Source organism: Chenopodium quinoa, unplaced genomic scaffold, assembly GCF_001683475.1.
Source record: "Chenopodium quinoa cultivar QQ74 unplaced genomic scaffold, ASM168347v1, whole genome shotgun sequence".
NCBI classification, from domain to species: domain Eukaryota; kingdom Viridiplantae; phylum Streptophyta; class Magnoliopsida; order Caryophyllales; family Amaranthaceae; genus Chenopodium; species Chenopodium quinoa.
The window spans coordinates 1,076,645-1,101,228 of record NW_018742864.1 but is presented as its reverse complement, the minus strand read 5'-3'; the positions used below and the strand labels follow the sequence as shown (position 1 = coordinate 1,101,228).

At 36.4% G+C, this 24,584-nt stretch overlaps 1 protein-coding gene across 3 annotated transcripts in view; it reads left to right on the top strand.

The window, feature by feature from the left end:
* The window catches only part of LOC110726178 (histidine-containing phosphotransfer protein 5-like), a 66,303-nt gene that overhangs the window by 40,852 nt on the left and 867 nt on the right, over positions 1 to 24,584 (top strand). For 2 of the 3 annotated variants that reach the window (XM_021905634.1, XM_021905632.1), the window contains 2 exons: positions 1,797 to 1,869; positions 12,966 to 12,986. In XM_021905634.1, coding sequence (XP_021761326.1) covers positions 1,797 to 1,869; positions 12,966 to 12,986 — 94 coding nt within the window. Of the gene's footprint in view, positions 1 to 1,796; positions 1,870 to 6,808; positions 7,098 to 12,965; positions 12,987 to 24,584 lie in introns of those variants that run through there. The other variant, XM_021905633.1, reaches the window with a different exon arrangement.

Sequence of the window (24,584 nt, the reverse complement as noted above, 5' to 3'; positions counted from 1 at the left end):
AAAAAATCACAATATTTTTATGGGATCTTGTTTTGGAATAAAAAATTTAAATTTAGATTTAGGGTTACTAATTATTTGGTGTATTTTATTTTTTCTCCATTTTGTGTTTTGAGTTAGTACAAGGGCAAGGTTGGTAATTTCAATTTACTAGTGGAGAAAAACATTTATTGCACCATGAAAGGACGAATCACATATTTATTTTTGGATATTTGACTTTAACCACCTATAAGAAAAACTAAGATTATTTATTACAGCCAAAACTCATAAAATTTTTAAAAATCAAACTTGTCAGAGTTTTTGTTTACGACAACAAAAAAAATTAAAAATAATAATTTGCCACAATTGTAAAGCTTGTTATAAAAATAAAATCAGAATTGACCATTTTTACTAGGTTCTTTTACGAGGTTGTGAGCTCAAATTGTCGAGGTTGATTCTAGTTATTTAGGGGGTGGGGAGAGGAATAGGGTGATTTCGAGGTGGAGGGTAGTGAAAGGTTGGTTTTAGGTGGAGAAAAAGGAAGGAGACGGATTTCAATGTTGGCCTAGGTTGGGAAAAAGGTGTTTAGAGATTAAGGGTACAGGGTGCCGACGTTAAGGTATTTAGATTGATTTTTTTAGGTTTCCTTTTTTTTCACCCAATATATTAGTGACACATGGATAGGTGGGTTCTATTAATGGATTATTGGATGGAATCTATTGAGTGGTCGCTAAACAAGTTTTTAGGTTTAGTTTTTGCAGTAAAACAAAATTTTTGGAAGTGTGTAATAAAAAAAAATTGATTTTTTTTTTGGTGTTAAAAATAAAAATTTCTTCTTTTTATTAAATAAGTTAGTAATAAAATCCTATATAATAGAACAATATAATTAAATAAAAAAATTAAAATTGTACCAATTTAATTTGACTAATTATTAACTTAATAACTTCATACTATTTGGATAAAAATTATTATGCATTTTCCTTATAACGATATTTTGACTAAAAAATTGAAACAATATTAGAAAAAATAAGTATAAATAATATTTGGAAATCAATTAAAATATTTTTTCTATTCTTATTTTTATATTTTATCTACTTCGTTATTAATATAAATTTTATAATATATCTACAAGAGAAATACAAATTTTATAATTAATCACATATTTAATCATATTAATGTTTCTTTTATAAAAACAATTCATATATCTTACATGGATCTTGAAACACAAAATCTCGTACAAAAAACGTAGAATATAAAACCTTTTTCGTAGTTGGTATTGAACATATGTAATTTAATCTAGTTATCGTATATGATATATTGTGATCCCACATAATTCCTTACCAATGATTTAGTGTTACAACATTAATCCATCAAATTAATGTACTTATAAAGTGTAAAAATAAAAATTATGACTCCCAAAGATGTCAAAAAAAGTCATCTTTGATAATATGAAGTATAAAAAAAATCATCCCTTGCAAAGAAGGAACAAGATTTATTAAAAAAAAAAAAAAAAAAGAGAAAACTAGAGAATTAAATCATTAATTTATTTGTGGTCCAAAAAACTTCCTAAGTAATTCGGTAGTGAAGGCTAGGATAGGAAAAAAAAAAGTTAGGGAGAAAAGAAGTAAATAAGTGATATTTAATGAATTGAACACCAACAAAAAAAAAAAAAAAAAAAAAAAAATTGTAATGTCTTTAATATCTAAAACGATTTATTTTTAGCTTTTGTCGAAATATGTAACCTAGATACTTAAACATTATGTTTACTTATTAATACAAAATGGATATGATGTCTTACATATAATATGTTCATTTTACAGGTGTCTATTGTCTTTGAATGAAATTCGTTATGAATTTGTAAGAATTCACTCCAGACTAGATGCAATTATTCAAGTTAAGTATCTCTTTCTTCAATATTGCTTTACTCATATTTATTTTCATATTTTTGAAATTCTCTTTGGTTACACAAAGTTTTTCATTTTCTCTTTGTTAAAATGTTAAAAAATTATTATCTTTGGTAGTCATATATTTTTATTGTTAATTAGTTATAACACTAATGTCAATTTTTACTATCTTCTTAACCATGACTAAGTTGTTAATGACAAAATTAAAATGAAATTACATAATTGCTCACGTTAATTCCCTAATCATTTTTATTTCCTCTTTCCTTAACCAAAGTCACCAATTCACCACCATAACCCACATCTCCCTCGTGGGTTCACTTACACACCCAGTGCCGCATCACCCCTTTCTTCCTTACTGACCCACTTGCCCATTCCTTCCATACTGCCCCTCGTTACCGCTACGACACCTTACAGATGCACCACCATGTTGAAATTTGAGTTTCACAAGCCAAATTTGACAAAAAATACTCCAGATCTATAGTTGTTATGGTCGAATTTGATTTTGTTAAAGGCTATAAGTGTTGATAGTAAAATGTTTGTTTTTATTCTTAGGCCCTGTTTGGTTTGATGTAAAATGTTTTCATGGAAAATGAATTTTCTATTTTTTTCCATTTCCCTTTGTTTGGTTTGTTAAGGAGTGGAAAATAATTTTCAAGGGTGGAAAATTCCATCCTTTAATGATGGAAAACATTTTCCTTCAAAAAACAAGGGAAGCCACATTTTCCTCTCTCCGCCTTACCTCTTTTTTTACTTCCCTCTCATTCATCCTTACATTTCCACTCTTATTTTTTTATTTTTCTTGGATTTTTTTGTATGCAACCAAACAAAGAAAAACTAATTTGCAATTGTGTGTTTTCCTTGAAAATATGTTTTCCATGAAAACTAGTTTTCCGTTGAAAATGTTTTACATTAAACCAAACGGGGCCTTCCTTGTGATATTTTTTTCAAATATTATGGGGTTATGAGTTTTTGTATAAAGGTTGTTGGTTTAGAGTGGGTAAAGGGTTTTATTGTGGCAGGGTGGTAGTTTCGACGATTTTATGACTTAATGGTGCTTTAATTATAGGTTGAAAAGAGGCATTTTTTGTTAGGTAGAAACTAGGGGCGGTGCTATTGGGTAGAAATTGGGGGCGGTGCTATTTTCGGGGATGGGTGTGGGGGTGGGTGGATGGGATAGGTTCGAGTGGGTATAAGATTAGTAGTGTTGTATTTTGGTGATGATCGGTTGGATGTTCCGCTATTTTAAGGGATGGGTGCGATTTGCGGTGTGTTCAAGATGGATGTTGGGATGGGAAGTGGTGTTTTTTTTGGGGTGATGGACCTGATAGTGAACGTTGCAATGGTGGGATATTGCGGATATATTTTGTGTGATATATTTTGTGGAATATTTGGTATTATCTTTCATATTGTTTCCTAATTTCTAGTAACCTAATTAAGGTATCTCTAGGAATTAGCATTGTATATATATGTTTTGCTCCAATTAATGAAAGGTTAAGCCGTAAGTTTATACAATTCTACATGGGATGTATCTTTAGTAGCTGGTGGGTAATTGGAAAATTTTTGTAAGAGTATTTGTATTACTTTATCTTTTGTTAACCATGGTTAACAATATTTAGGCTAATAATTGTTTTTTTTTTTTTTTTTTGTTTTTGAACGGTAATAATCGTGTTCTTATTTCATTAATGTCATGGTTGATATAGTAACAAAAATATAGAATTCTCAATGATAATTTTTGTTTTTCTTTTATATTTTACCAAAGAGAAAGAAAAAACTAATTATTACCAAAGAGTATCTTTTTTTTTTTTTTGTTAGAAATGCACCAATATTAATTATTCTTAAAGCTTAAAAATAAGTTTGAAGCTATAATATTATGTATTGTCTTTTTTTTGTTATCGTCTTCCACTATCATCTATACTTTTTTTGTTTTTGCGACATAGTATATATTCGGTAATACATGTGCTAAAAGGTATGCATTGAAAACTACAAAATGTGTAACACGAAAATGAAAAAAAAAACTATGGGAGTAATTATTTGCTTACATAACCTATAGTCTCCACCATTAAGTGCGTTTCATGATGATAAAAAAATATTTTAATGTTTTATACAGTCAAATGATCATTATATAAAAGACATTAAAATTATCCACAAAATTTTACTTATAAAATCATATAATTTTCTTTCCCTTTTTTTTTCCTTCAACATTTATGGATTGAATTGATTAATGGAGAAAACAGTAGTATATATGCAAATAGCAGTTAACGAAAAATACATTTATAAGCATTCTCTCTTCCCCCAAAATTCCCTTTCATATGGGTTGTGTAATTACATAAACGATAAATCAGTTATTGTATAAAATGTTGAAGGTTTCATTTGAAATTGTGCATCGGATGAATTCTGACCTAGTTCTGTGATATTGAGATTTGAAACTTGAAATAACTAAATGATTAAAAATTATTATGCATAAATAATTAACAATTAGTTGTGCAATTTAGTTCTACTCATAAAACTAGATCAACATATAATGGCAAGAAATAATGGCATTAGGTAGCTTTGGTTTTTCATATATTATAGCCAAATTAAATCATTTTTAAGACAGATCTTAATCAATGGATAGAAAAAACAGTTTATATCCATTTTGATCCCTTTACAACACTAAACAAAATATATAAAAATTAAAAAGATACAAAATAATTAGAACAAAGAATAACATTGAAAATGTAACCAACTATCTAGCTACTATATGGGAGCCACAAAATACTATCCTTTCACTCTTTTTATGTTGTTCTTAAGCGAAGTAGATTTTTTTTTTTTAGGATCTCACTACATAAATTTTCCTAGGTACAATATCTTTTTGCACTTAGCTTGTAAAGTTTTTTGCTTTCAAGTAAGTACTTCAATTCAATAATTGTTGTAGGTTAAAAACTTCATGACTAAGTTTTGAAACGAGATTGACCTTGTTCATGGGAGTTTTGTTTATAAATAATTACAATGTAAGGACTTGATTATATTAGAAGATAGATTTATGCATGCAAGTTGTTGGGTTTGTGGGACATGGTTCTTGCATCCCCATCACTTCTTTGTCAAAGAAGCCCTCACCACTTAAAATATGCACTTGCGACTTGGGGAGAAAGGAAAAGTAGATTGTGATAATATACACTTCAGAGCAGTATGCTAGAAATTAGTTCGTTTTCTAACACTTAGCTGTCAAACAAATATATTAAACTCAAACTAATACTAGTATAGTGCAAACTAATTTAATACAAGTACTTGTGCAAGCAAGACGTCTATCCACAAGGACAGGTAGTGAGAATTGTAAATGACTAATGACTAAAAAAAATACAAAATTAAGATTTGAAGAGTTGAACTAAAACAAAGATAAAAGAAATGTTAACCTAGCAAGCTAGCTAGGAATAAACAATTAATAAACTCTACCAAATGGGGATCCACATGAGTTCATGATCATCAAGCTAATTTGGAAATTAAGCAATCAAATCATAGTAAAGAAGTAGGAGCATCTAATTAGTAATTCATAGAATATCTAACATGAGTTCCTACACGGTAACATAAATAGGAGGAAACATGACCAAATTCTTAAATTCTCAACCAACTATGATGAAATAAACATCAATTTTCCGGTCAATCAAATTAAAACCTGCATTCATGCTTAAAATTAAGGGAGGCCAATCCAATCAATATAAGCTACATGCAAATCTCATACTCATGATTATCGACTACTCATGATTAAGAGAAAATCAAGCACTTAAGTAATCAAGATTATCATCATTACTCAATAATGCAATTAAGCTAAGGAATTAAGCAAGTAACCTAAATCACTAACCAAAATCATAAAAATTAACAATAATCAATATTATCAAACAACAACTTTAAAGTAGGATCAGAAATGAAAGTAAAAGGAAGAAACTTTACTAGAGTTTAATTGGCAATTGAAATTGAACTTAAATTGATTGAAAAATGAAAAATGAATAGTTGATTCTACACTTTCTCTCTAAAATTTACAGAAATTAAATCATAACCCTAGTTAAAATTTAGTTACTAAAAATGGAAAATATATAGCTATTTATAGTAGTAACAAAGTTAGGAAGAAAAGCCAAAAATCATATAAAAATAATCCATTTTACAAGCAATCAAGTAAGGGATGTGCGCTCGTGTCGAGCTGGGTGTGGAACCTAGACCTAGAGTTGCATAAATGTTCAGTAATCTTGCGTGCCTATGCTGGAGCCGCATTGTGGCACACAAAACATTCTTCCTTGATTCTTGATATTTGCCTTCATTATCTTGCACCCATGCAATTGAGTTGGCGATATTCTACTCTATTCAACCTCAATGAAAGCGACGATAAGGGATCTTTCTCCTTCCTTTATTATGAGTGCATGGATTCCTCTCTGTAAGTATTTCTAAGACTTTAGTTCCTACACATGTAGTAAAAGAACAAAATGAGTATAGGATAAATAGAAAAGCTAATAATAAAAGCTTAAACATCTAAAATAGACATGAAAAGTAAACACGAGACAAATATAGAAAAGGAGGCTAAAAGATGACAAATAAATATGGGGGAAATTCTAAGAAAATCGAACTAAAATCATAAAGCAATAGTACAAGCTAAAATATATGTTTGTACTTATTCTTTAATGTCGAGCACCAGCTTTTGGAGTGTGAGTACTAACAATTTTCATTTTTCTTAAAAATTTTATTTCTCACTTTTATTGAAGTAATAAAACACAAACAATATTACAATAGGTACTAACTTATACATTTAATACCTTGTAATGTCGAGCACGTGCTTTTGGAGTGTGAGTACTAAATTTTTTTTTTGATGAGTGTGCTCATATTGATTTATAAAATACATTTAATACCTTGTAAGTATCTTGTTGTTAAGGAAATAACTCATCTATACTTTGGGGATGCAGCTTGAAAGAGAGTTTGTTCGCCTCTAAATTTCTGAACAACAACAGTGAGCATGAAGAAGTGCAATTTTCTTATTTATGTCACCTTAAGACCAACAAATTATCCTATTTAATATTTTTTTATTAATATGTAGCTAATTAAATTTTGAGATTTTTTTTTTAATTTTAAAACGTGTACTATGATATATTTAAGTCACAATTACATTAAATTCTTCTAATATTGATAAAGTAATAGAAATTTGGCAATGTACACTTACAAATAATAGAACCATTACTAATGCTTTGTACTTGAATCATTAACAATATTTTATTTTCAATAATTAAATGAAACAATGCCATAAAATAAAAAAAAGTATTATATTAATCCATTAGTTCAAAAGCACATAAAATCATATAGATTGTTAATTTAAATTTTTAATATAATAATATGAAGAGAACTTGTTAAAATATGAGTACAAAAACATTATATAGATGGTGTTTCAGTGTATAATACGTTGAAAATCACGTGCTTTTGTTGATTTTTGATGATGGAACTTATTATATAGTTGCTTAAATAATGATAATTAATTAATATTTGAATATATTATTATAAAGAATTTTACCATATTTGGTCATATTAAACCAATTTTTATCATTAATAGTTAGTCCTATTAAATTAATTTTTCATTAATATCCTCATGCCACTGATCAAATTCTCCCACATTTTCCTTTTGCTAGTCATCTAGCTAAGAAAAGCAACACTATACTAAACAATATATATTTACACTAACTCACTTTCTTATGAATCATAGATGCATATAGCGAACACATCAAGCACTTTAAACTCGATAGATCGCCATAGTGGACGAGGGAGCTCTCGTAAAGGTTCCCTAAGTGTTTAACCCATAACTCTGGTAGTAAAATAAGGCAAAGCAATAAAAATCAAAATAAGTGAAACAAAATCAATAATGTCCATAGATGGATTTCTTGCAAAGGAATCAAATATCTTTTACACCCAAAATTAAATTTCTAGACTTACGTTGACTAAAGTGTTTGACTCATAAGATTTACTTATGAAGGATACTATTTTATGAGATCGAGTAACACGACCCATCGGTGAGAAGGTAAGGATAAATACAAAAGCCCAATAGAGGAAGCCCAAAAGATAAATCAAGACCGATTTTAAGCAGTTAATAATGTTTAAATTCAAAGAAGATTGGCACCAAGAGTCATAACCAACGATCGGTTATGAGAGTGAGTTGTACGTAAAACCGCATGACATTTGCCTATAAAAATAAGAGGATTTTAAAAGGAAAACATCAAGAATCAATTACCACAAAACATTTTCATTTTCATTAAGCTTTCTTTACGGTTTTATTAGTTTTCTCTTGGCTTAGTAGCCAAGCAATAGAATATAGTTTCATTTCCCGATGCAAGTGTAGGCCGCACTTTCCTCTTTTATTACTTCCCTCTACCCTTAGCATCGATTACAAATGAGAAAATTATATATGGGTGTGAGGACTCTTAAAAGACAATGACAATTTCAAAAGAAAACCAAGCTACCTCAGCAAACAGGGGATTGTGAAGAAACCATTAAGATGAGGAGTATTTCTGGTTGTTGGACAGAATGGAGTGACATGGATTGATGTGAATTACGAGAGGTTAGTAGAGTTTTTTTTTTTTTTTTTTTTTTTTTTTTTTTTTTTTTTTCCCTGTAGGATCTTCGACATACTAAAAGGGGTTGCTTGAAGAAGATGAATATGGGTAATTTAGAGCGGGGAATAGTGTATCAATACGGTACATAGCTGAAGTAATCTCCCTCAAAATAAACACAAAAAATGTTTGTAAAGAGGGAAAAGGATGAGTGTGGAAAAGGAGATGCAACATCAAGAAGATTATTGTTTTCATTGACACCTAATAAGGATGAAAAAGCAGTAGCCCCTAAAGAAAGAGAAGCCTAATTAACTATTATTACTGATCCCATGAGCAACAGGGCGATTTTAAGGCCAAGAGGGATGTTGATGGATCGATGGTGGGAATAGTGGGGGTCTAGAAGGTGAGGGAGTACGTGGTAAGACTTGGGGGACGCATGGTAGGATGATGGAAAATTATGAGGGGGTTGGTGGCTTTGTGGATCCCACAAGTTACAAAAATGCAGAGTAAGGGAAAAAGAATAAGAGGGATGGTAGTATGATGGATGTAGATGTTCCAAGGATAGATGGTATGAATGTGGAGAATAGGGTGAAAACAAGCAACCTTATCAAAACTAGGTCAAAATCAAGTAGTCGGTGTTTGTAACATCTTAAAAATTCCTTTCTTTTAAAATACTTGTTTTGCCCTGTTTAAAACTTTTAATAGCAGCATCTAAGATATTACCGTCACCGTGAAAACGGCTAAGACAACTATCAAAGACACACAGTGGAAAACCCTCCTTTAAAATATTTTTAAATGACTCAATTTAAAAAGTCAACTCACGAAAGTAAAGTCAAACCAAAGTAAACACAAAGTCAAACCTACAACTTGGAACCATTGTAGGCATTTAACAAGCCAATTCAATTAAAACCTTTACGTTAGTCTTGCAATAGAAATATAATAAAATAAAAAAAGCAATAACACATCGATTACTTATGGAAACTAGCATGATTCGCTCTTCACTCATGTCCATCATGAATATGTTAATCACCTGAAAAACATCTCTCTACTTGTTTCCACTACAATCCATTAAAAATGGGTCATCATAGGGCCAAGGTAAAGACAAGCCTAACAAACACACAAACACACAATCAGCAAAGCTAAGTACATAAGCGTAATTAAATACACTAACCTGCATTTACCTATCAACACACAACTTACCTTGTTGCACCGGTTTTTCAAGCATACAACATTCAACAAAACTTTTCAACTAAGTAACTAAATAATTTATTTAGTTTTTATTACGCATCGAACGTGTTTCCCTCCTAACCTGCCCCAATAAAGGGGTACTAACGCGGGAGCTAACCGTGCCAGTATAATAGAACCACTCGTAAGTGGCGGAATTCCTGCGCATAATAATAAAAGAAATGTACATTGTCTTGTACTCCATTAGAAGTTATGGTCAAATATAAAGTCGCATAACTCCCCCTATATGTTCATACACAAGGTATATACGTTCCAAGAGTTTTGGTGCGTAATCTCTTTCACTTTACGTTCTTTACAATTTATTAACTTGGTGATGACTCTGACTCATAACAACATCAAACATCATGATTATTCAAACAATTAAACACTTTAATTTAATTCTTAAATAATTAGTGACCACATAATATTTAATGTTGAACCCTTTTTAAATCTAACTCGCTGTCAAAGACACCTTAAACGCTTAATGAGCAAAAATTCCTATCTCTCAATGTTAAAAACACCTTAAGTGCACTAAGGCACCAACATAAAATTTAATTATCGTGTACATGGACACTTACCTAGCTCATTTCTCATGCATAAAGCACCAATAAAAATGGCTAATTAGCCAAATTAGTATAAAACTTAGCACCCTTGTGACATTTTAGTATAAAAGTTATAGCCGGCGACAAATTGGTATAAAAGTTAGCAAGTTGTGACAGATTGACATAAAAGTTAGTCACGATGACGTATTAGTAAAAAAGTTACCATGTGATGACATATTGGTATAAAAGTTTATTAGCGATCACAACCCTCCTTTTTCTTAGAATAATAAGCGTATATTGTACAAAAGATAATTCTCTTTTGTTGTAGCTTAAATCTATTGTTTTCCTTTACCTTTTTTTTTCTTTAAATATTTATTTTTGGAAACTATTTAAAGCTCCCAAAATAGTTAAAGAATAAAAAAAAGAGAAAAAAGGAATATATAGAGAAATATACTAGATTATGCAGAAGAATTAATCAAGAAAAATTACAAGTTCAAACTCTTTGATTAAATACTTTAAGATTATATCGAGCTATTTTGTTTCAAATATTCAATTTTATATAAATATATTTTCTCCCAACTTCATAAATATTACAACTTATTACAGGACAATTTTCACTTTTGAGACACTAAATTTTAAAAATTTCTCTTTCCATTCATTTTTTGAGATTTTTTTTGAACTCACGATTTTTTTGTTATTATTTATCGATTATATTAGGTGAATGAGGATGAAGGAGAGAACTATTTATCATAAAATGAGAATTAACAACAAATTTATTTATTTTTTTATTTAAAAAAAACACATTCGGCAAGAAAAGAAGGGTGAAATGTCACATCTTTTTAATTTTTATACCATTTTGTCGCAATTTGTTAACTTTTATACTAATATGTCGCTATTGGCTAACTTTTATACCAATTTGTCACAAATTGCTAATTTTTATTTTAATATGTCATCGACGATAACTTTTATACCAATATGTCACAAGGGTGCTAACTTTTATACCAATTTAGCTAATTGCCCCAATAAAAATTATATGATCCATAATAAAATTCTCTTTTAATATTCCAAATAAAATTAAAAATTTAGTTTAATTAAACATGCTTTCTATCATGCCATAAATAAAAGTGTGGTTCATATTCAACATTCCAAACCATTATTTCCCAACCATTAATCCATCACAAATAAATCATGCTTCATAATTCAATCACCAATAACAACCAAATCATAATTTCCATTCCAAATTTAGCACGATACTACTTGTAATAAATTAAACCATTTAGCAAAATCATCAAAATTATGCTAAGTACGCGAACGTACCTTGAATACAATTTTAATGTCGCCACGACTAATAGAAATCACTCACTTCGAAGTCTCCAAATACAATTTAAAATCATAGAAGGGTATTAAAATCCTCTCTAAATAAATTTCCAACAATATATACTATAATAAAACCCCTCATAATTTGATTAAAATAAGTTGAAATTATATTTAAAACATCATACTTTAATCTCAATTAATGGGTGATTAAAATTCTTTAAAGAAACTTAATTTTTAATGCACTACCAAAAATTCCAGCATTATATTTTAATGAAAACTTGCTGTATTTAGGCTTTAAAACACTTAAATCAAAGGTTTAAACCATCTTATATGAATCTAAGGTTTCAAAATTGTGGTTTTTTTTAATTAGAATTAAAATCTAAAAATTAAATTACATGCTTCTTGTAATCAAACATCATAATATTACTAAAAAAACTCAAATTCAATAACTAGATCTAGGATTAAATTAAATTTTTTAAAGAAAAGATTTTTTTTTGTTGTTTACGGAAAATTGGGCAGCAGCCACGTGTAGACACCTAAAAATGTCTCCCCGAAATAAAACCCGATGATGAACGATATTTCACCTCCATTATTGGTCGGATTCAGTATTTAATCCCGGGAGTGCTTAAAATTAAAATTAAATCAAATTCAGTTCATAAAATAGTCAACAGATCAGTCTAAATGTTTCGACAAAGCATAGTTCAATTTTTATTTTGGCCCAAACCTTTTTATTCATTTCACATTATTTATTATTTAGCCCAATTAATAAATAATAAACCTGAAATAGCACGAAATTATGAAACGACACATTAAAAGGCTGAACGTAATTAGGGTAAAAATGCATTTGATGCAGAGTCTGCTGAGTCACGACGAACTGTGCCTCGTCACGGCAAATATTGTCGCGCCACGGCATATTCTCCCGTGTCACGACACGGTTCCAATTCCATGACACGGGACATCTCCGTGTCTTCTCCGCGTAAACCCTTCACGCGTTTTTAACTCTCGTAGGTTTATTATTTCCCGCGTCACTCCAGAATGTCCTGCATCACACAAGGTTTCCCCATGTCACTGAATTATTTGCCATGTCACGACATTATTTGCCGTGTTACGGCAATGTTTTTTGGGTTTTATTATTTTTTGGGTTCTGTGTTCCCTCTACTCATTTTCCCTATAAATACCCCCTCATTTATGATGTTTGGGGCATCAATTAATTCTCTTTTCTCTCTTTTATGTTCTAGCCTAAACACTAGCCTACCTTGTTCTGTAAAAATTCCTTCCTTAAGCACTCTAAGGAGTCCATAATTTACTCGAGGTTCTGTCCTTAAACCAAGGCGTGAAAGGTAGAACTGTTTGAGGGTTTGACCCCAAATGAACTCTATTTAATTTAATTTAATTATTGTTTTATTTATTCCCTTGAAGTTACTAACTCGTTTATTGTTTTATAGTTGCAAGCAAACAAAATCAAAGTAAGAATTATGTTCCTTTTATTTCTATTATTTTTCTAATGATTTTATATTGTTAGATTTATTCTTACATTGCTTCCAATATTATTATTATTATTATTATTATTATTATTATTATTATTATTATTATTATTATTATTATTATTATTATTATTATTATTATTATTATTATTATTATTATTATTTATGATCACTATATAGCGTGTTAAAGGGAATATGTAATTGAAAATCACGCCTAATAAGATAAGTTGGACAACCGGTTTAGGTCCCTTTTTAATCTTGTTATTAATTTAAGTGATCACTAATATTTTAGAATTATATGTTGCATTAATATTCAACCAATTTAGCATAATAATAGTTTGAATCAAATTGAATATTTTGTTTGCATGCCTTTGAGATCGCATGAATCACTTTTTACTATAAGAATCGAGTAGAGGCCAATACGGGCGAACGTGACTCCACGACTCACTTCGTACCATCATCCGCGATCCTCATTTTGTGGTTCCGAACCATATGGTGTTAGTAATCTCATGGATTATAAATGGGGTGTAACCCTCACGGGTCAATCGTTGTTGGCTTTCGTTATATGTCAATTCCCACTTCTTATGAGTGCCAAACATATTCATCACATACTTAATGTAGGCGCACTTCAAACGACGCCTACAATTTGGTGACTCCATTGGGAGGATTCTTGGTTATTTATCGATTTGAGTGTCGGTATTTAATTGAGATGAGTGGATGAGACTTGATAGATTCTTGAATTGTATTCCTGTGATTTAATTGACATTGAACATATGCATATGCATTTTAGTTTTCCATTTTTTCCACAATAGTACGTGTTCTACGTATGTGGCTAGCCCGGAAGATTTAAGCTCTATCAACCCGAAAACGCTCATGGCAATAAGGGTTCATCCAAGTTTTTAAATCTACCCAAACCATGGAGTCGAGTTCAATTTCATCACGAACTCGCGGAGCTGCCCGTTGGCATTCATCCTCAAGGGAGGATGCCTCGTTAAAACGTCCAAACTCTTAACCATGGTACCCTTTGACACCCAAAAGTTTGACCATAGTAGAACATAGATCTTGACTTTAGGTTGCGAACTTCATTGCATCATGCTTGACGATGTGCTTATATGAGCATTTTTTTATTGACTTTTTTTTATTTATTTTTTTTCTTATCAAACCTTTTTATTTTTTTAGAGTCGAGTCATAGCACTTTTTAAATTTGAGTCAACCCGGATTTTAATTCCCGTATCCTGTATAAGCGTCAACATGTTTTGGTCATAGCCAGTTTTCTAGAAAGAGTTACGTGTTGTGCAAACAATGGATCTGTAGCCCCCTGAGTTTTATCTTTCATTTGGAGTTGGTTTCGTTCAAATCAGAGTCACAGATAAAACCTTATAACTAATATAGTATAGCCAGTCCAATTTAGGTGTCCTTTTAGCATCAAATTTATTTTTTTTTTAATTTTTTTTTTATCTTTTCGTGTCAAGCTAGTCCTAGCCAAGTCCTTTAATCCGTGTCAAATTGTATAACATAGGATTATAGATTTTTATTTATTTATTTATTACTTTTTTTATATCCATGAGTCCTAACTCTTCTAGAATTCTAGTCTTCTTCCTAGTTTCTTGTGTGATTTTTGTGCTAACCTTAACATGTGTTCTTTGTTTTGATTGTGGTTGATATTATTTATGACTAACAATTTCCAATGGACCATTTTCACCTAGTGTTTAGGGTAAAAATACCCTAAACAAGTTGACCAATGAGAGGAGGCCACGTGGTGAGCTCAGGATGGCCCAAGTGGCCCAATATCCTCTTGACACGTGGCCCCCTTAGATAAGCCTCTGAAATGGCGGCCTTCAAGGGCCCAAATCCCTAGGAGCGCCGTAAAACGGCGCAGTCCATTAAAATCTAGGTCAAGTGACCTAGATATGGACACATTCTCCAACAACCCTATAAATAGGGAGATATTTTCCCATTTTGGGGACACATTGAATCATTTATTACACTACATTCTCTCTCATCAGAGAAACACCTGAGCTTGGAATCCAAGCAGATGCCCACCTAAATTTCCGTACTCTTTATTCTCTTTCAAGTTACTAACTTGATCTTCGGAGGTGGAGCTCCAACCACCCGGAGTCTCCGTTGTTTTTGCAGGTACAGCTCAGCCGGACCAATCTTTGTGGCGTAACTCTCCCGAGGGACAAAAACACCCAAAACATTTGGCGCCGTCTGTGGGGAGAGTACCTCGAAGATGGTTCAAGAGTCTGTACCACCTCCTAAGCGTCTAGGCGACGACCCGGAAATTTTCACAGACCAAGAGGATGAAGATCCTCAGGTTGAAACTTATAAAGCCGATGATGGCTCTCTGATAACCAAACGCATCCGGCCTAGAGACACTCTGGAGCGGGGTGCCAGCAAGGCGGATACAAATCGACCCCCTGGGCAGCGGAAAGGGGAAACCCATACATCAAGTGGATCAGCTCCCGTCACCCGAGACGAACTCATGAAGTTCATGACAAGTTTCAAGGGTGAAATTAAAGATCTGATCTCTAAGAGCCAGGCTTGCCCAAGTAGGGGTCAGTCGGAAAAAAATACTCCTCTAGAGAAGGGGAAGTCAGTCAGAGATCGGCAGCCGACTCCTCGTCCAAAGGAGAAGGCAGCCGGGACCATTAACTGGTCCAAAATTCTTCTGCCTAAGAGGAATGCCAACAAACCCCGCCGGACTCAACAGCCAGTGGGGAGAAAAAAATCAACTCTTGACGCCTGGGAGATCATCACCCGCAAGAGAAACCAGCAGTTGTCTGAGTCGGCCTCTACGTCGAACTTTCTAGACAGCTTCAACAACACTTCTGCAGGGAATGTACCGTCCTTGCATGAGAGCCAAACAGGCGGTAATACCGTCCATTCTGGTCCTCAGATGACTGAGACTGCGCCGTATGTACCTTCTCAGGTCTATGGTCTGTATTCGCTCTATTTCATGCAGCCGACCCTCTTTAGAGGCCAGGCGAGATACAACAACGTCCAACCTCTGGACTGGCAGCTTCGTCTGCTCCGCCTTGGTGAACAACCTTCTGCGTTCACCCGGGAGATAACCGAGGCGGCACAGCCGACCAAGGTTAAAAATGTGTTGGTAGGTACCTATGACGGTACCACATACCCGGAAGATCACCTCATGGCTTACACCAACCTCATGTACTTACAAGGGTTGGATAATGCCACTTGGTGTCGATGCTTCCCGGCTACATTGAAGGGCATTGCCCAACAATGGTTCGGCAACCTGCCACCGGGTCCATTGATAGTTTCAGGAAGCTTGCCTTCCTGTTTGCTTCCAACTTCTCGATGAACATCCCTGCGAAGAAAACAAGTCTTGACTTGAGCACCATTAAGTAGGGGGAGAGAGAAGGATTGCGCTCCTATGTAAGGCGGTTCAATCTGATCAGAATTCAGATTCAAGGATTGTCTGACGAGGTAGCTTTTATAGAATTTTTCAAGGGTCTGAGAGACGGGTTGACTTTTAAGTTCGACCTAGTCAGAAAAGGGGCTTTCACTTTACAGGCGGCCTTGAGGGAGGCAGAAAGCTATATTCAAGAAACCGACCTCTGCTCGCCAGGTAACCTGTCGGACTCTAAGAAGTCTGACAAACAGAAAGACAGCCGGTCTGCTCAGCCGGCCAAGAAGAAAGAAGAGAGCAAGAAAAGAAAAGAAATCTGGGCATTTAGTGATTCTGATCAGCCGTCTCAGAAGAAGAAGAAAGAATTTAAACTGTACGTTCCTAAGTACGAGTTTAACAAGGACTGCAACTCCATCCTCATGGAGATCAAGGACCGGCTGTCTCTAGAGAAGCCGAATCCAATGAAAAGTTCCATTCAATCAAGGAAAAAAAATAAATTCTGCCAATACCATGAGGAAGTTGGCCATAACACCAACGACTACTTTAGCCTTCAATGGGCGTTGGACCGTCTGGTTGACAAAGGGATGTTGAAGTCCTATATCTCCAAGTCCAAAGGGACTAATAAGAAGAATCCGGGGCAGTCGTCTAAGACACCCCATCCTGCTAGTAGTTCGCACACTGATAAGGAGCCGGTCTACACCATAGCAGGCGGGTTCTCATGCTGTGGCCCTACCATCCGGGGCACCAAGAGCCATCTTCGAAAGATGGACACAGATGATGATGAGCAGGCGACTGCTAGCTCCTCCTTTCCAGACGTTCTTATCATTGAGAAGGACAGGGGCAGCGTTCGCCGTCCGCATGACGACCCGGTTTTCATTGAATGTAAAGTTGCCAACCAGCTGGTTGGACGAATCCTTATTGACACCGGCAGATCATCGGACATCATCAGTCTCCGGTGCCTGCAAAAGCTGAAATATAACGTCAGCAACATGCATTTGGTTACCCACCCCTTGGTTGGCTTTGGGGGTGGAATGGTTTACCCAGTCGGAAGGGTTGATTTACCAATCCGGCTGGGTGAGAAAGGAAAAGGATGACACCTGGTCGTCAAGTTCTTGGTTGTTGAGGAGCTGACCACCTATAACATTATTCCAGGCTGGCCAACCCTCAACGAAGCCAAGGCTGTAATCATCCCTTCTCTCATGCTTATCAAGTATGAGAGGGATGACAACTCTATTGGTTCCTTGAATGGGGATCAGAAGACGGCCCAGGAGTGCTACCTCTCATCCGTCAAGGATAATGTGGCCCCAGACAGCCAAGGGCAGGAACCAATAGACCTTGACAATGTCAAGGATGCCGACTCAACCCCAGCCCCATCAGCAGCCGGAAAGATAAGAAAGGATCCGCTGCTGGTGGACGTGAAGAAAGAGAAAAAATAGCAATCACTGACCGGGGAGCGATCAGCGGAGCTTCGTCCCCAACCGGCTGGAGACCATATTGATATACCTCGTGAAGACATCCGTCCAGAGCGTACAGTTAAGGTTGGGATGGCTGCTCATGCTAATTGGGTACAGATCTGCACCTCCTGCTGAAAGAATTCAAAGACATTTTTTCCTTTGAAGTGGAGGAGATGCCAGGCGTTAGCCCGGATCTTGCTGTCCACAAACTCGCTGTGGATCCTAAAAAGAAACCCATCCGGCAAAACAAAAGAAATTACGGCGAGGAAAGAAGTCAGGCGGTAGCTGCCGAAGTAAAAAAGCTGTTGGACGCTGGGTTCATTCGCCCATGTAATTTTCCCGACTGGGTGACGAATGTTGTGCTTGTAAAGAAGCCAAATGGTACCTGGCGTATGTGTGTTGATTTCACAGACTTAACAAGGCATGTCCTAAGGACAGTTACCGACTTCCAAAGATCGACAGTCTGGTCGATTCGACAGCCGGGCATGCCTTAATGAGTTTCATGGATGCCTACTTTGACTTCCATCAGATACTCCTGTGGAAGATAAATCAAGAGAAGACGGCCTTCGTCACTGGTCAGGGGTTATTCTGTTTCACTGTGATGTCGTTTGGCTTGAAAAATGCGCTGGGTACATTCCAACGGATGATTAATATGGTCTTCATTAATCAAATCGGGAGGAATGTAGAGGCGTACATTGATGACATGATAGTCAAATCCAAGCAGCAGGCGGATCACCTTGCTGATCTCCGAGAAACCTTCACTACAATAAGGCGGCATAAGGTTATGTTAAATCCTAAGAAATGCGTCTTTGGTGTTGAGTCTAGGAAGTTTCTCGGATTCCTGATTGATTAAAGGGGGATAGAGGCTAACCCCGAGAAGATACAGGCGGTAATTGACATGAAGTCACCCCGCACTGTCAAGGAAGCACAAAGACTAACTGGTTGCCTGGCGGCTTTAAAGAGGTTCCTCAGCCGGTTAAGTGACAAATGCCTTTACTTCTTCCAAGCAATCAGGAAGAAGACTAGATTTGAATGGGGGGATGATGCTGAGGCGGCCTTTCAAAAGCTGAAAGAGCACCTGCACTCTTTGCCAAGGCTTGTTAGTCCTCTGCCCAAAGAGTCGTTATATATGTACCTAGCCGTCTCAGATCATGCTCTCAGTGCTATTCTCCTTGATGAGAGAGATGACATTCAACTTACGGTCTATTTCATTAGCCATGTACTTAAAAATTTTAAGCTCCGGTATCCCATGGTTGAAAATTTTGGCCTTGCCCTATATATGGCTTTCAAGAAATTGAAGCCGTATTTTCTGGCCCATTCGATGGTAATTTACACTGATCATCCCCTCAAGCGGCCAATGTCTACCTTGGAATCATTCGGCAGAATGCTGAAATGGGCTATTGAAATGCAAAGTCTTGAAATCACTTTTGAACATAGAAAGGCAGTGAAAGGTCAGGCGTTTTCCGACTTCATTGTTTAAATGACACGACCGGTTCAACCGAATAACATGGATCAGATTTGGAAAGTGTATGTAGAAGGGAGCTCGACGAAGAACTTCTTTCCTGTATCTATATGAGTCCCGTGAGGGGGACAGATTTGAATATGCACTGCGGTTTAAGTTCCAAGCCTCAAATAACGAGGCGGAATTTGAAGCTCTGCTAGCCGGAATTTGCATGTGTAAGGCAGCAAGGGCAACTAAAATTGATGCCTACTATGATTCACAGTTGGTCGTTAGCCAGTATGAGGGAAAATATGAGGCAACTCATCCGGCTACGATCAAATACCTTTAGGAAGTCAAAGAAGAGGCCGGGGCACTTGTGGAATTCCGTCTGAGTCAAGTGCCCAGGTTAGATAACAACCAGGCAGATGCGTTGTCCAAATTGGCTTCGTCCGCCTGCTGCGATACGCCTCGGTCAGTCTTTTGGGAAGTTCTTGAAAAGTGAAGTATATATGAAGAGCCCATTGGAATCCTGGACCGAAGCTCTAATTGGATGCATGGCATTCGGGCATATTTAGCAGACGGATACTTCCTGATTCAACACAGTAAGCAGCCTTCATGAAAAAGTGAGCAGCAAACTTCGAGTTGAGAAACAGAGAGCTCTTCAAGGCGGGTTTCCTTAAACCTCTATTGAAGTGTGTTGCCCCAGAAAAGGGGAAAGAAGTTCTTGAAGAATTGCATGATGGATACTATGCCTCTCATATATGCGACAGGTCCCTAGCCGTCAGAGCCAGGCGACATTACTTTTGGCCCACTCTTGAAGCAGACGCTAAAGAGTTGGTGAAGAGATGTGACAAATGCCAGAGGTTTGGCAAGCTTATTCACCGCCCGGCTACTGATCTGACGGCAATCCACAGTCCAGTCTCGTTTGCTAAATGGGGCATGGATATCCTTGGTCCTTATACGCCTGCTCTAGGCGGAAAGCGCTACATTTTGGTGGCTGTGGATTATTTCACCTAACGGGTAGAAGCTGATCCGGTCAAGAACATCAAGACAAAGGATGTCATCTCTTTCATTTGGAAGAACAACATCACCCGGTTCGGGGTACCTATGTCTATGTTGTTTGATAATGGCCCTCAGTTTGAAACACATCATCTTAAGACTTGGTTGGGAGATCAGGGTATCTCACATTGTTTTGCATCAGTCGGCTGACCCCAAGCAAACGGCCAATTTGAAGCCTTCAACAAACTCATCTCAGACGGCATAAAAAAGAAAATTGAAAGAGCCGGTGGCTTATGGGCAGAAGAGCTAATTCATGTCCTATGGGCCATCCGGACTACTGCTAAAGGGGCAACCGGTGAAATCCCATTTCTTATGGTATATGATGTTGAAGTCGTCTTGCCCATTAAACATTACGAGCCGACTCTAAGAGTCATGCTTTATGATGAAGAGGCAAAGTGGGAGGCCATGCGGCTAGCATTGGACTCCCTCCCGGAATGCAGGGGCAATGCTGCCCTGCGCCATGAGATATACCGTCTGAGAATGACCAGAGTCTACAACAAGAAAGTGCGCAAGAGTCCTTTGAAAGTTGACGACTTTGTGTTACGAAAAATGGAGGCAACCGGTAGGGCCAATGAAGCTGGAAAGCTAACTCCTAATTGGGAAGGCCCCTACCGGATTTATGAAGAAGTCAGGGATGGCACTTACCATCTAGAAACTCTAGACGGCCGGCGTCTACCTAGAACTTGGAATGTAGATAACTTAAAAAAGTACTATTTCTGAGAAATGTAAATTTTTTGTAAACAGTGAGTCAATCAATAAGAAATCAGGCTTTGTTTGCAAAATTGTTTTGCTATTTTTATAATTACTTATCCGCCTGGGTTATCCTCAGACAAAACTTATGTTTAACTGTCTAAGTTTGACACTTAGTGTAGATTCAATGATATAATTATTTATCCGCCTAGGTAATACTCAGACGGATTACTAGTTCAATCAACTAAGTTTGATACTTAGTGTAATTTAATGTTATACTTACCCTTCCGCCTGGGTAATACCTAGACGGACAAATTTCTTAACCAACTAAATTGACATTTAGTATAAATACGATATCGCGTGGCCAATGGCCAGCTTGAAAAAAACTAAGTACAAAAACGATGAGTGGCTATACATCCGGTCTCAAACAAGACCAAAGGCCAAATGGCCGGATGGTTGCTTATTTTATAAAACCGCCTGTCCTAACATGGACAATGGCGTCCGGCGACACCCCTCCGGGTGCAATCGTCGCAAAGAACAGACTATTCGTCAGTTCTACGTACCTATGCAGTCGAAAAAAATTGAACGACCAAATTGGTCAACTCATAGCCGTCTGACCAGAATAATCTACGAGAAACGGTTAAGTTACTGAATACCGGATGCCCCAAGGCATTAGTCGGTTGCCGGCAGAAGTTTTCCACTTGGATTATTTATTTCAAAGTTGCACTCTCTCTCCCAATTGGGGCAAAAGATTTTGTGTAATGGCTATGTAATAATCCTAGACAAAATATTACAGTCTGGATAGGAGACTCGAAGCACCCGTTCTAATGGCCGCCTGTGCACTTGGTTTGGGGCAATCACCATTGTGATTGATTGGCCTAAAAACACCTCATACTTCTCCAAGTATCAAGTGTTTTCAAGCCAATCAATCAATTAAAAATGAAACCAACCACATAGCCGTCCATGGGAAAGAGCACCAGGATTGAAAATTGCCGCATGCTTTTTTAAGTTAGGCAAAATATTAAAGAATTGCAAATATACGCAAAATTAAAATTGTAAAATTCAAACACAAAGGCCAGAATACTTCAATAATATCGAAAATGGCACAATGGCCAGAATAAGTGTTAACTGGAGTCACATCCGGTGAAGAAGCAAAAAAACAAATTGTTAACCCAACTCCACATTAGGTAAAGATACAACATTACACGGCATACAAGCCGGCAAAGAAAAGTAGTTGGCATACTGCCGCAGAATTTGGGGAGGCTCGCCTAAGGCTGAGGTTGAAGCTAATGCTCCAACTGGTTAAAGCCAGCTGGGAGGGCTTCAGATTGGTCATCAGCTACTTGAGGCTGATTACCTTCGTTTCGCTCTACCTCCGCCGGGTCCTAAGTGTCCGACACTTCATACCCTTGCTCGGCAGCCCAGTCTTGGAAGCGAGGCGGAGGAGCCTCACCTAGAACTTGGGCATCATACACCTCAGTGGAATACTCATACCTAAGTTTATAGACTTCAAAGTCTATATATGGGTAGATCAGGCTCCAAGTGATCTTCAGGCGGGCTGCATTGTCCAGCTCATTTTCCTCCATCAGCCGTTTTTGGTCCTGGGCGATCTCATCCAACTGCTTGTTCCGCAGTTTGAAGATCTCGATCCCTAGACGGGAGATGTCTGCCCGGAGTTGGATGTTTTCCTTGTCGGCATCTTCGAATGCCTTGAGATCAGATTTTACATCCTTCAGCTTTTTCTCAAGGTCATTAGCCCGGCTGGTGGCTTCATCATTTGCAGCCGTCAAGCTCCGGATCAGCTCCTCCTGTTTCAACTCTACTTCTTTAATCTATAAATCACACATATAATTAGCATATTCAGTAGAGTTGAGGTTTTCAAGGGCCCTCCGTTTGGCGTCATTTACCTCTTCCTGTTTTCGCCTAAAGGGGCCCCGGAGTCCGTCTACTCTCAGCATTACTTGGGAAAAGAACAGTCGGATTATGATATACTTAGTTAAAATAAAGAAAAGATATCAGGGTTGTGGGATTCTTTACCTCAGTCAGCTGGCCCATTATCCGGTCAAAGTCCACTACCTGCAGATCAGGTATTGAATTCTTCTCTGATCGGGTGAGGGTCCTCACCATCCGTTTTGCGAAACCAGCAAGATCCGGCTCGTCGGATGTAAGATCTGCACCAAAAGTAGATGTGCTCTGTGAGAAAGAGGCAGCATACCTGGCATTCATCCGTTGCCGGCTCGTCGGAGGGGTCTACCTTAGTCATGACTCTCATGAAGTCAAGTGGCCAAGGTATTTCAATCTTTCCCTTACCTTGGTTATTTAGATGGGGTGTAGGCGTCTCTTCCTCCCCGGTTGTTGCCACACCGACTGCAACATTAGGTGGCATGCTACCCTTCGATGCCGTGGAGGCATCCGACGCTTCTTGCTGCGAACGCTCTGAGCCTTCACTCAGAATCTTCATTGCAGTAGGGGATTTGCCACCGGGCGTGGGACGATCGGATTTGGCAGAAGAGTTTGACCGGGGAGGGTCCTTTCTAGCGGCCTTCGCAGCCAGAGCCTTTTCTAGATCCTCTCCTTGCCTTTTGAAAAGCTTGGAGAAGGATCGTGGCACACGTTTTAAAGAGTGCTGCAAAATGAAAAAGGTTAAGTATACCCAACCGGTAAATTGCCTTAGTAAAAAAAATAAAAAATAAAAAATAAAAAATTTATACTAAGACAGGAGGTCTTACCCCGCCCTTCTTGGACTCTTTCGCTTTAACGGCTGCTTTCCTTGCAATAGCAGCCTCCTTGTGCAGCAGCGTCGCCGACTTAGCCGAAGTCTTGGCCGGATCAACCATCTTTAAGGCACTACTACAAAAATGGCAAAAGAGACCTATAATAAGAGACCTGTTGGTTAATACAGCAGGTCTCTTTGATATAAGAGACCTAATATTAGAGATAACAGGTCTCTAAAATGTCAAAGGACCCACATGAGATTTTGGGACGAAAATAAGAGACCTGTTGGTTTGCTGAACGGGTCTCTTATATATGCGCATAAGGATTAAGGACCCACCACAACTAGCGTACTCTCGCCTTTTCTTTGTTTTTTTTTTAAGAAAAAAAAATTCCCTTTTTAATTCTTATTCATTTATACAGCTCATTATCAGTCATGTTCATATGAATCTCTTTTCTTGTTCCCCTTTATACGTCTCTTTCTCTTTCACCTCATCACTTGTCTCATCTCATTTCTCATTTTTATTTCTCACGAAGCAATTAACTCCTCCTCATTAACGACGCTGCATCTTCCTTCAACACCGGCGTTGCCTTCTTCTTTTAACTCAAAGTTTGAGGCTTTCAACGTCTATTATGACCATAAATACTCCAGATCTAGAGTCTTATGGTCAAATTTGCCTAAATAATTCTACAATTGAATTAGTCTTAAAAAGGTATGTTTCCATATCAATTTAATTCTGAAAAGTTTTTGGGTTGTTGACAAGGTGTTTCTATGGCAATGGTTTATGGTTTGTTTGTTTCTTTTTTAAAAAATAGGTTGCTATAGTTTAGATTGGGTAGTTTTTGGTTTT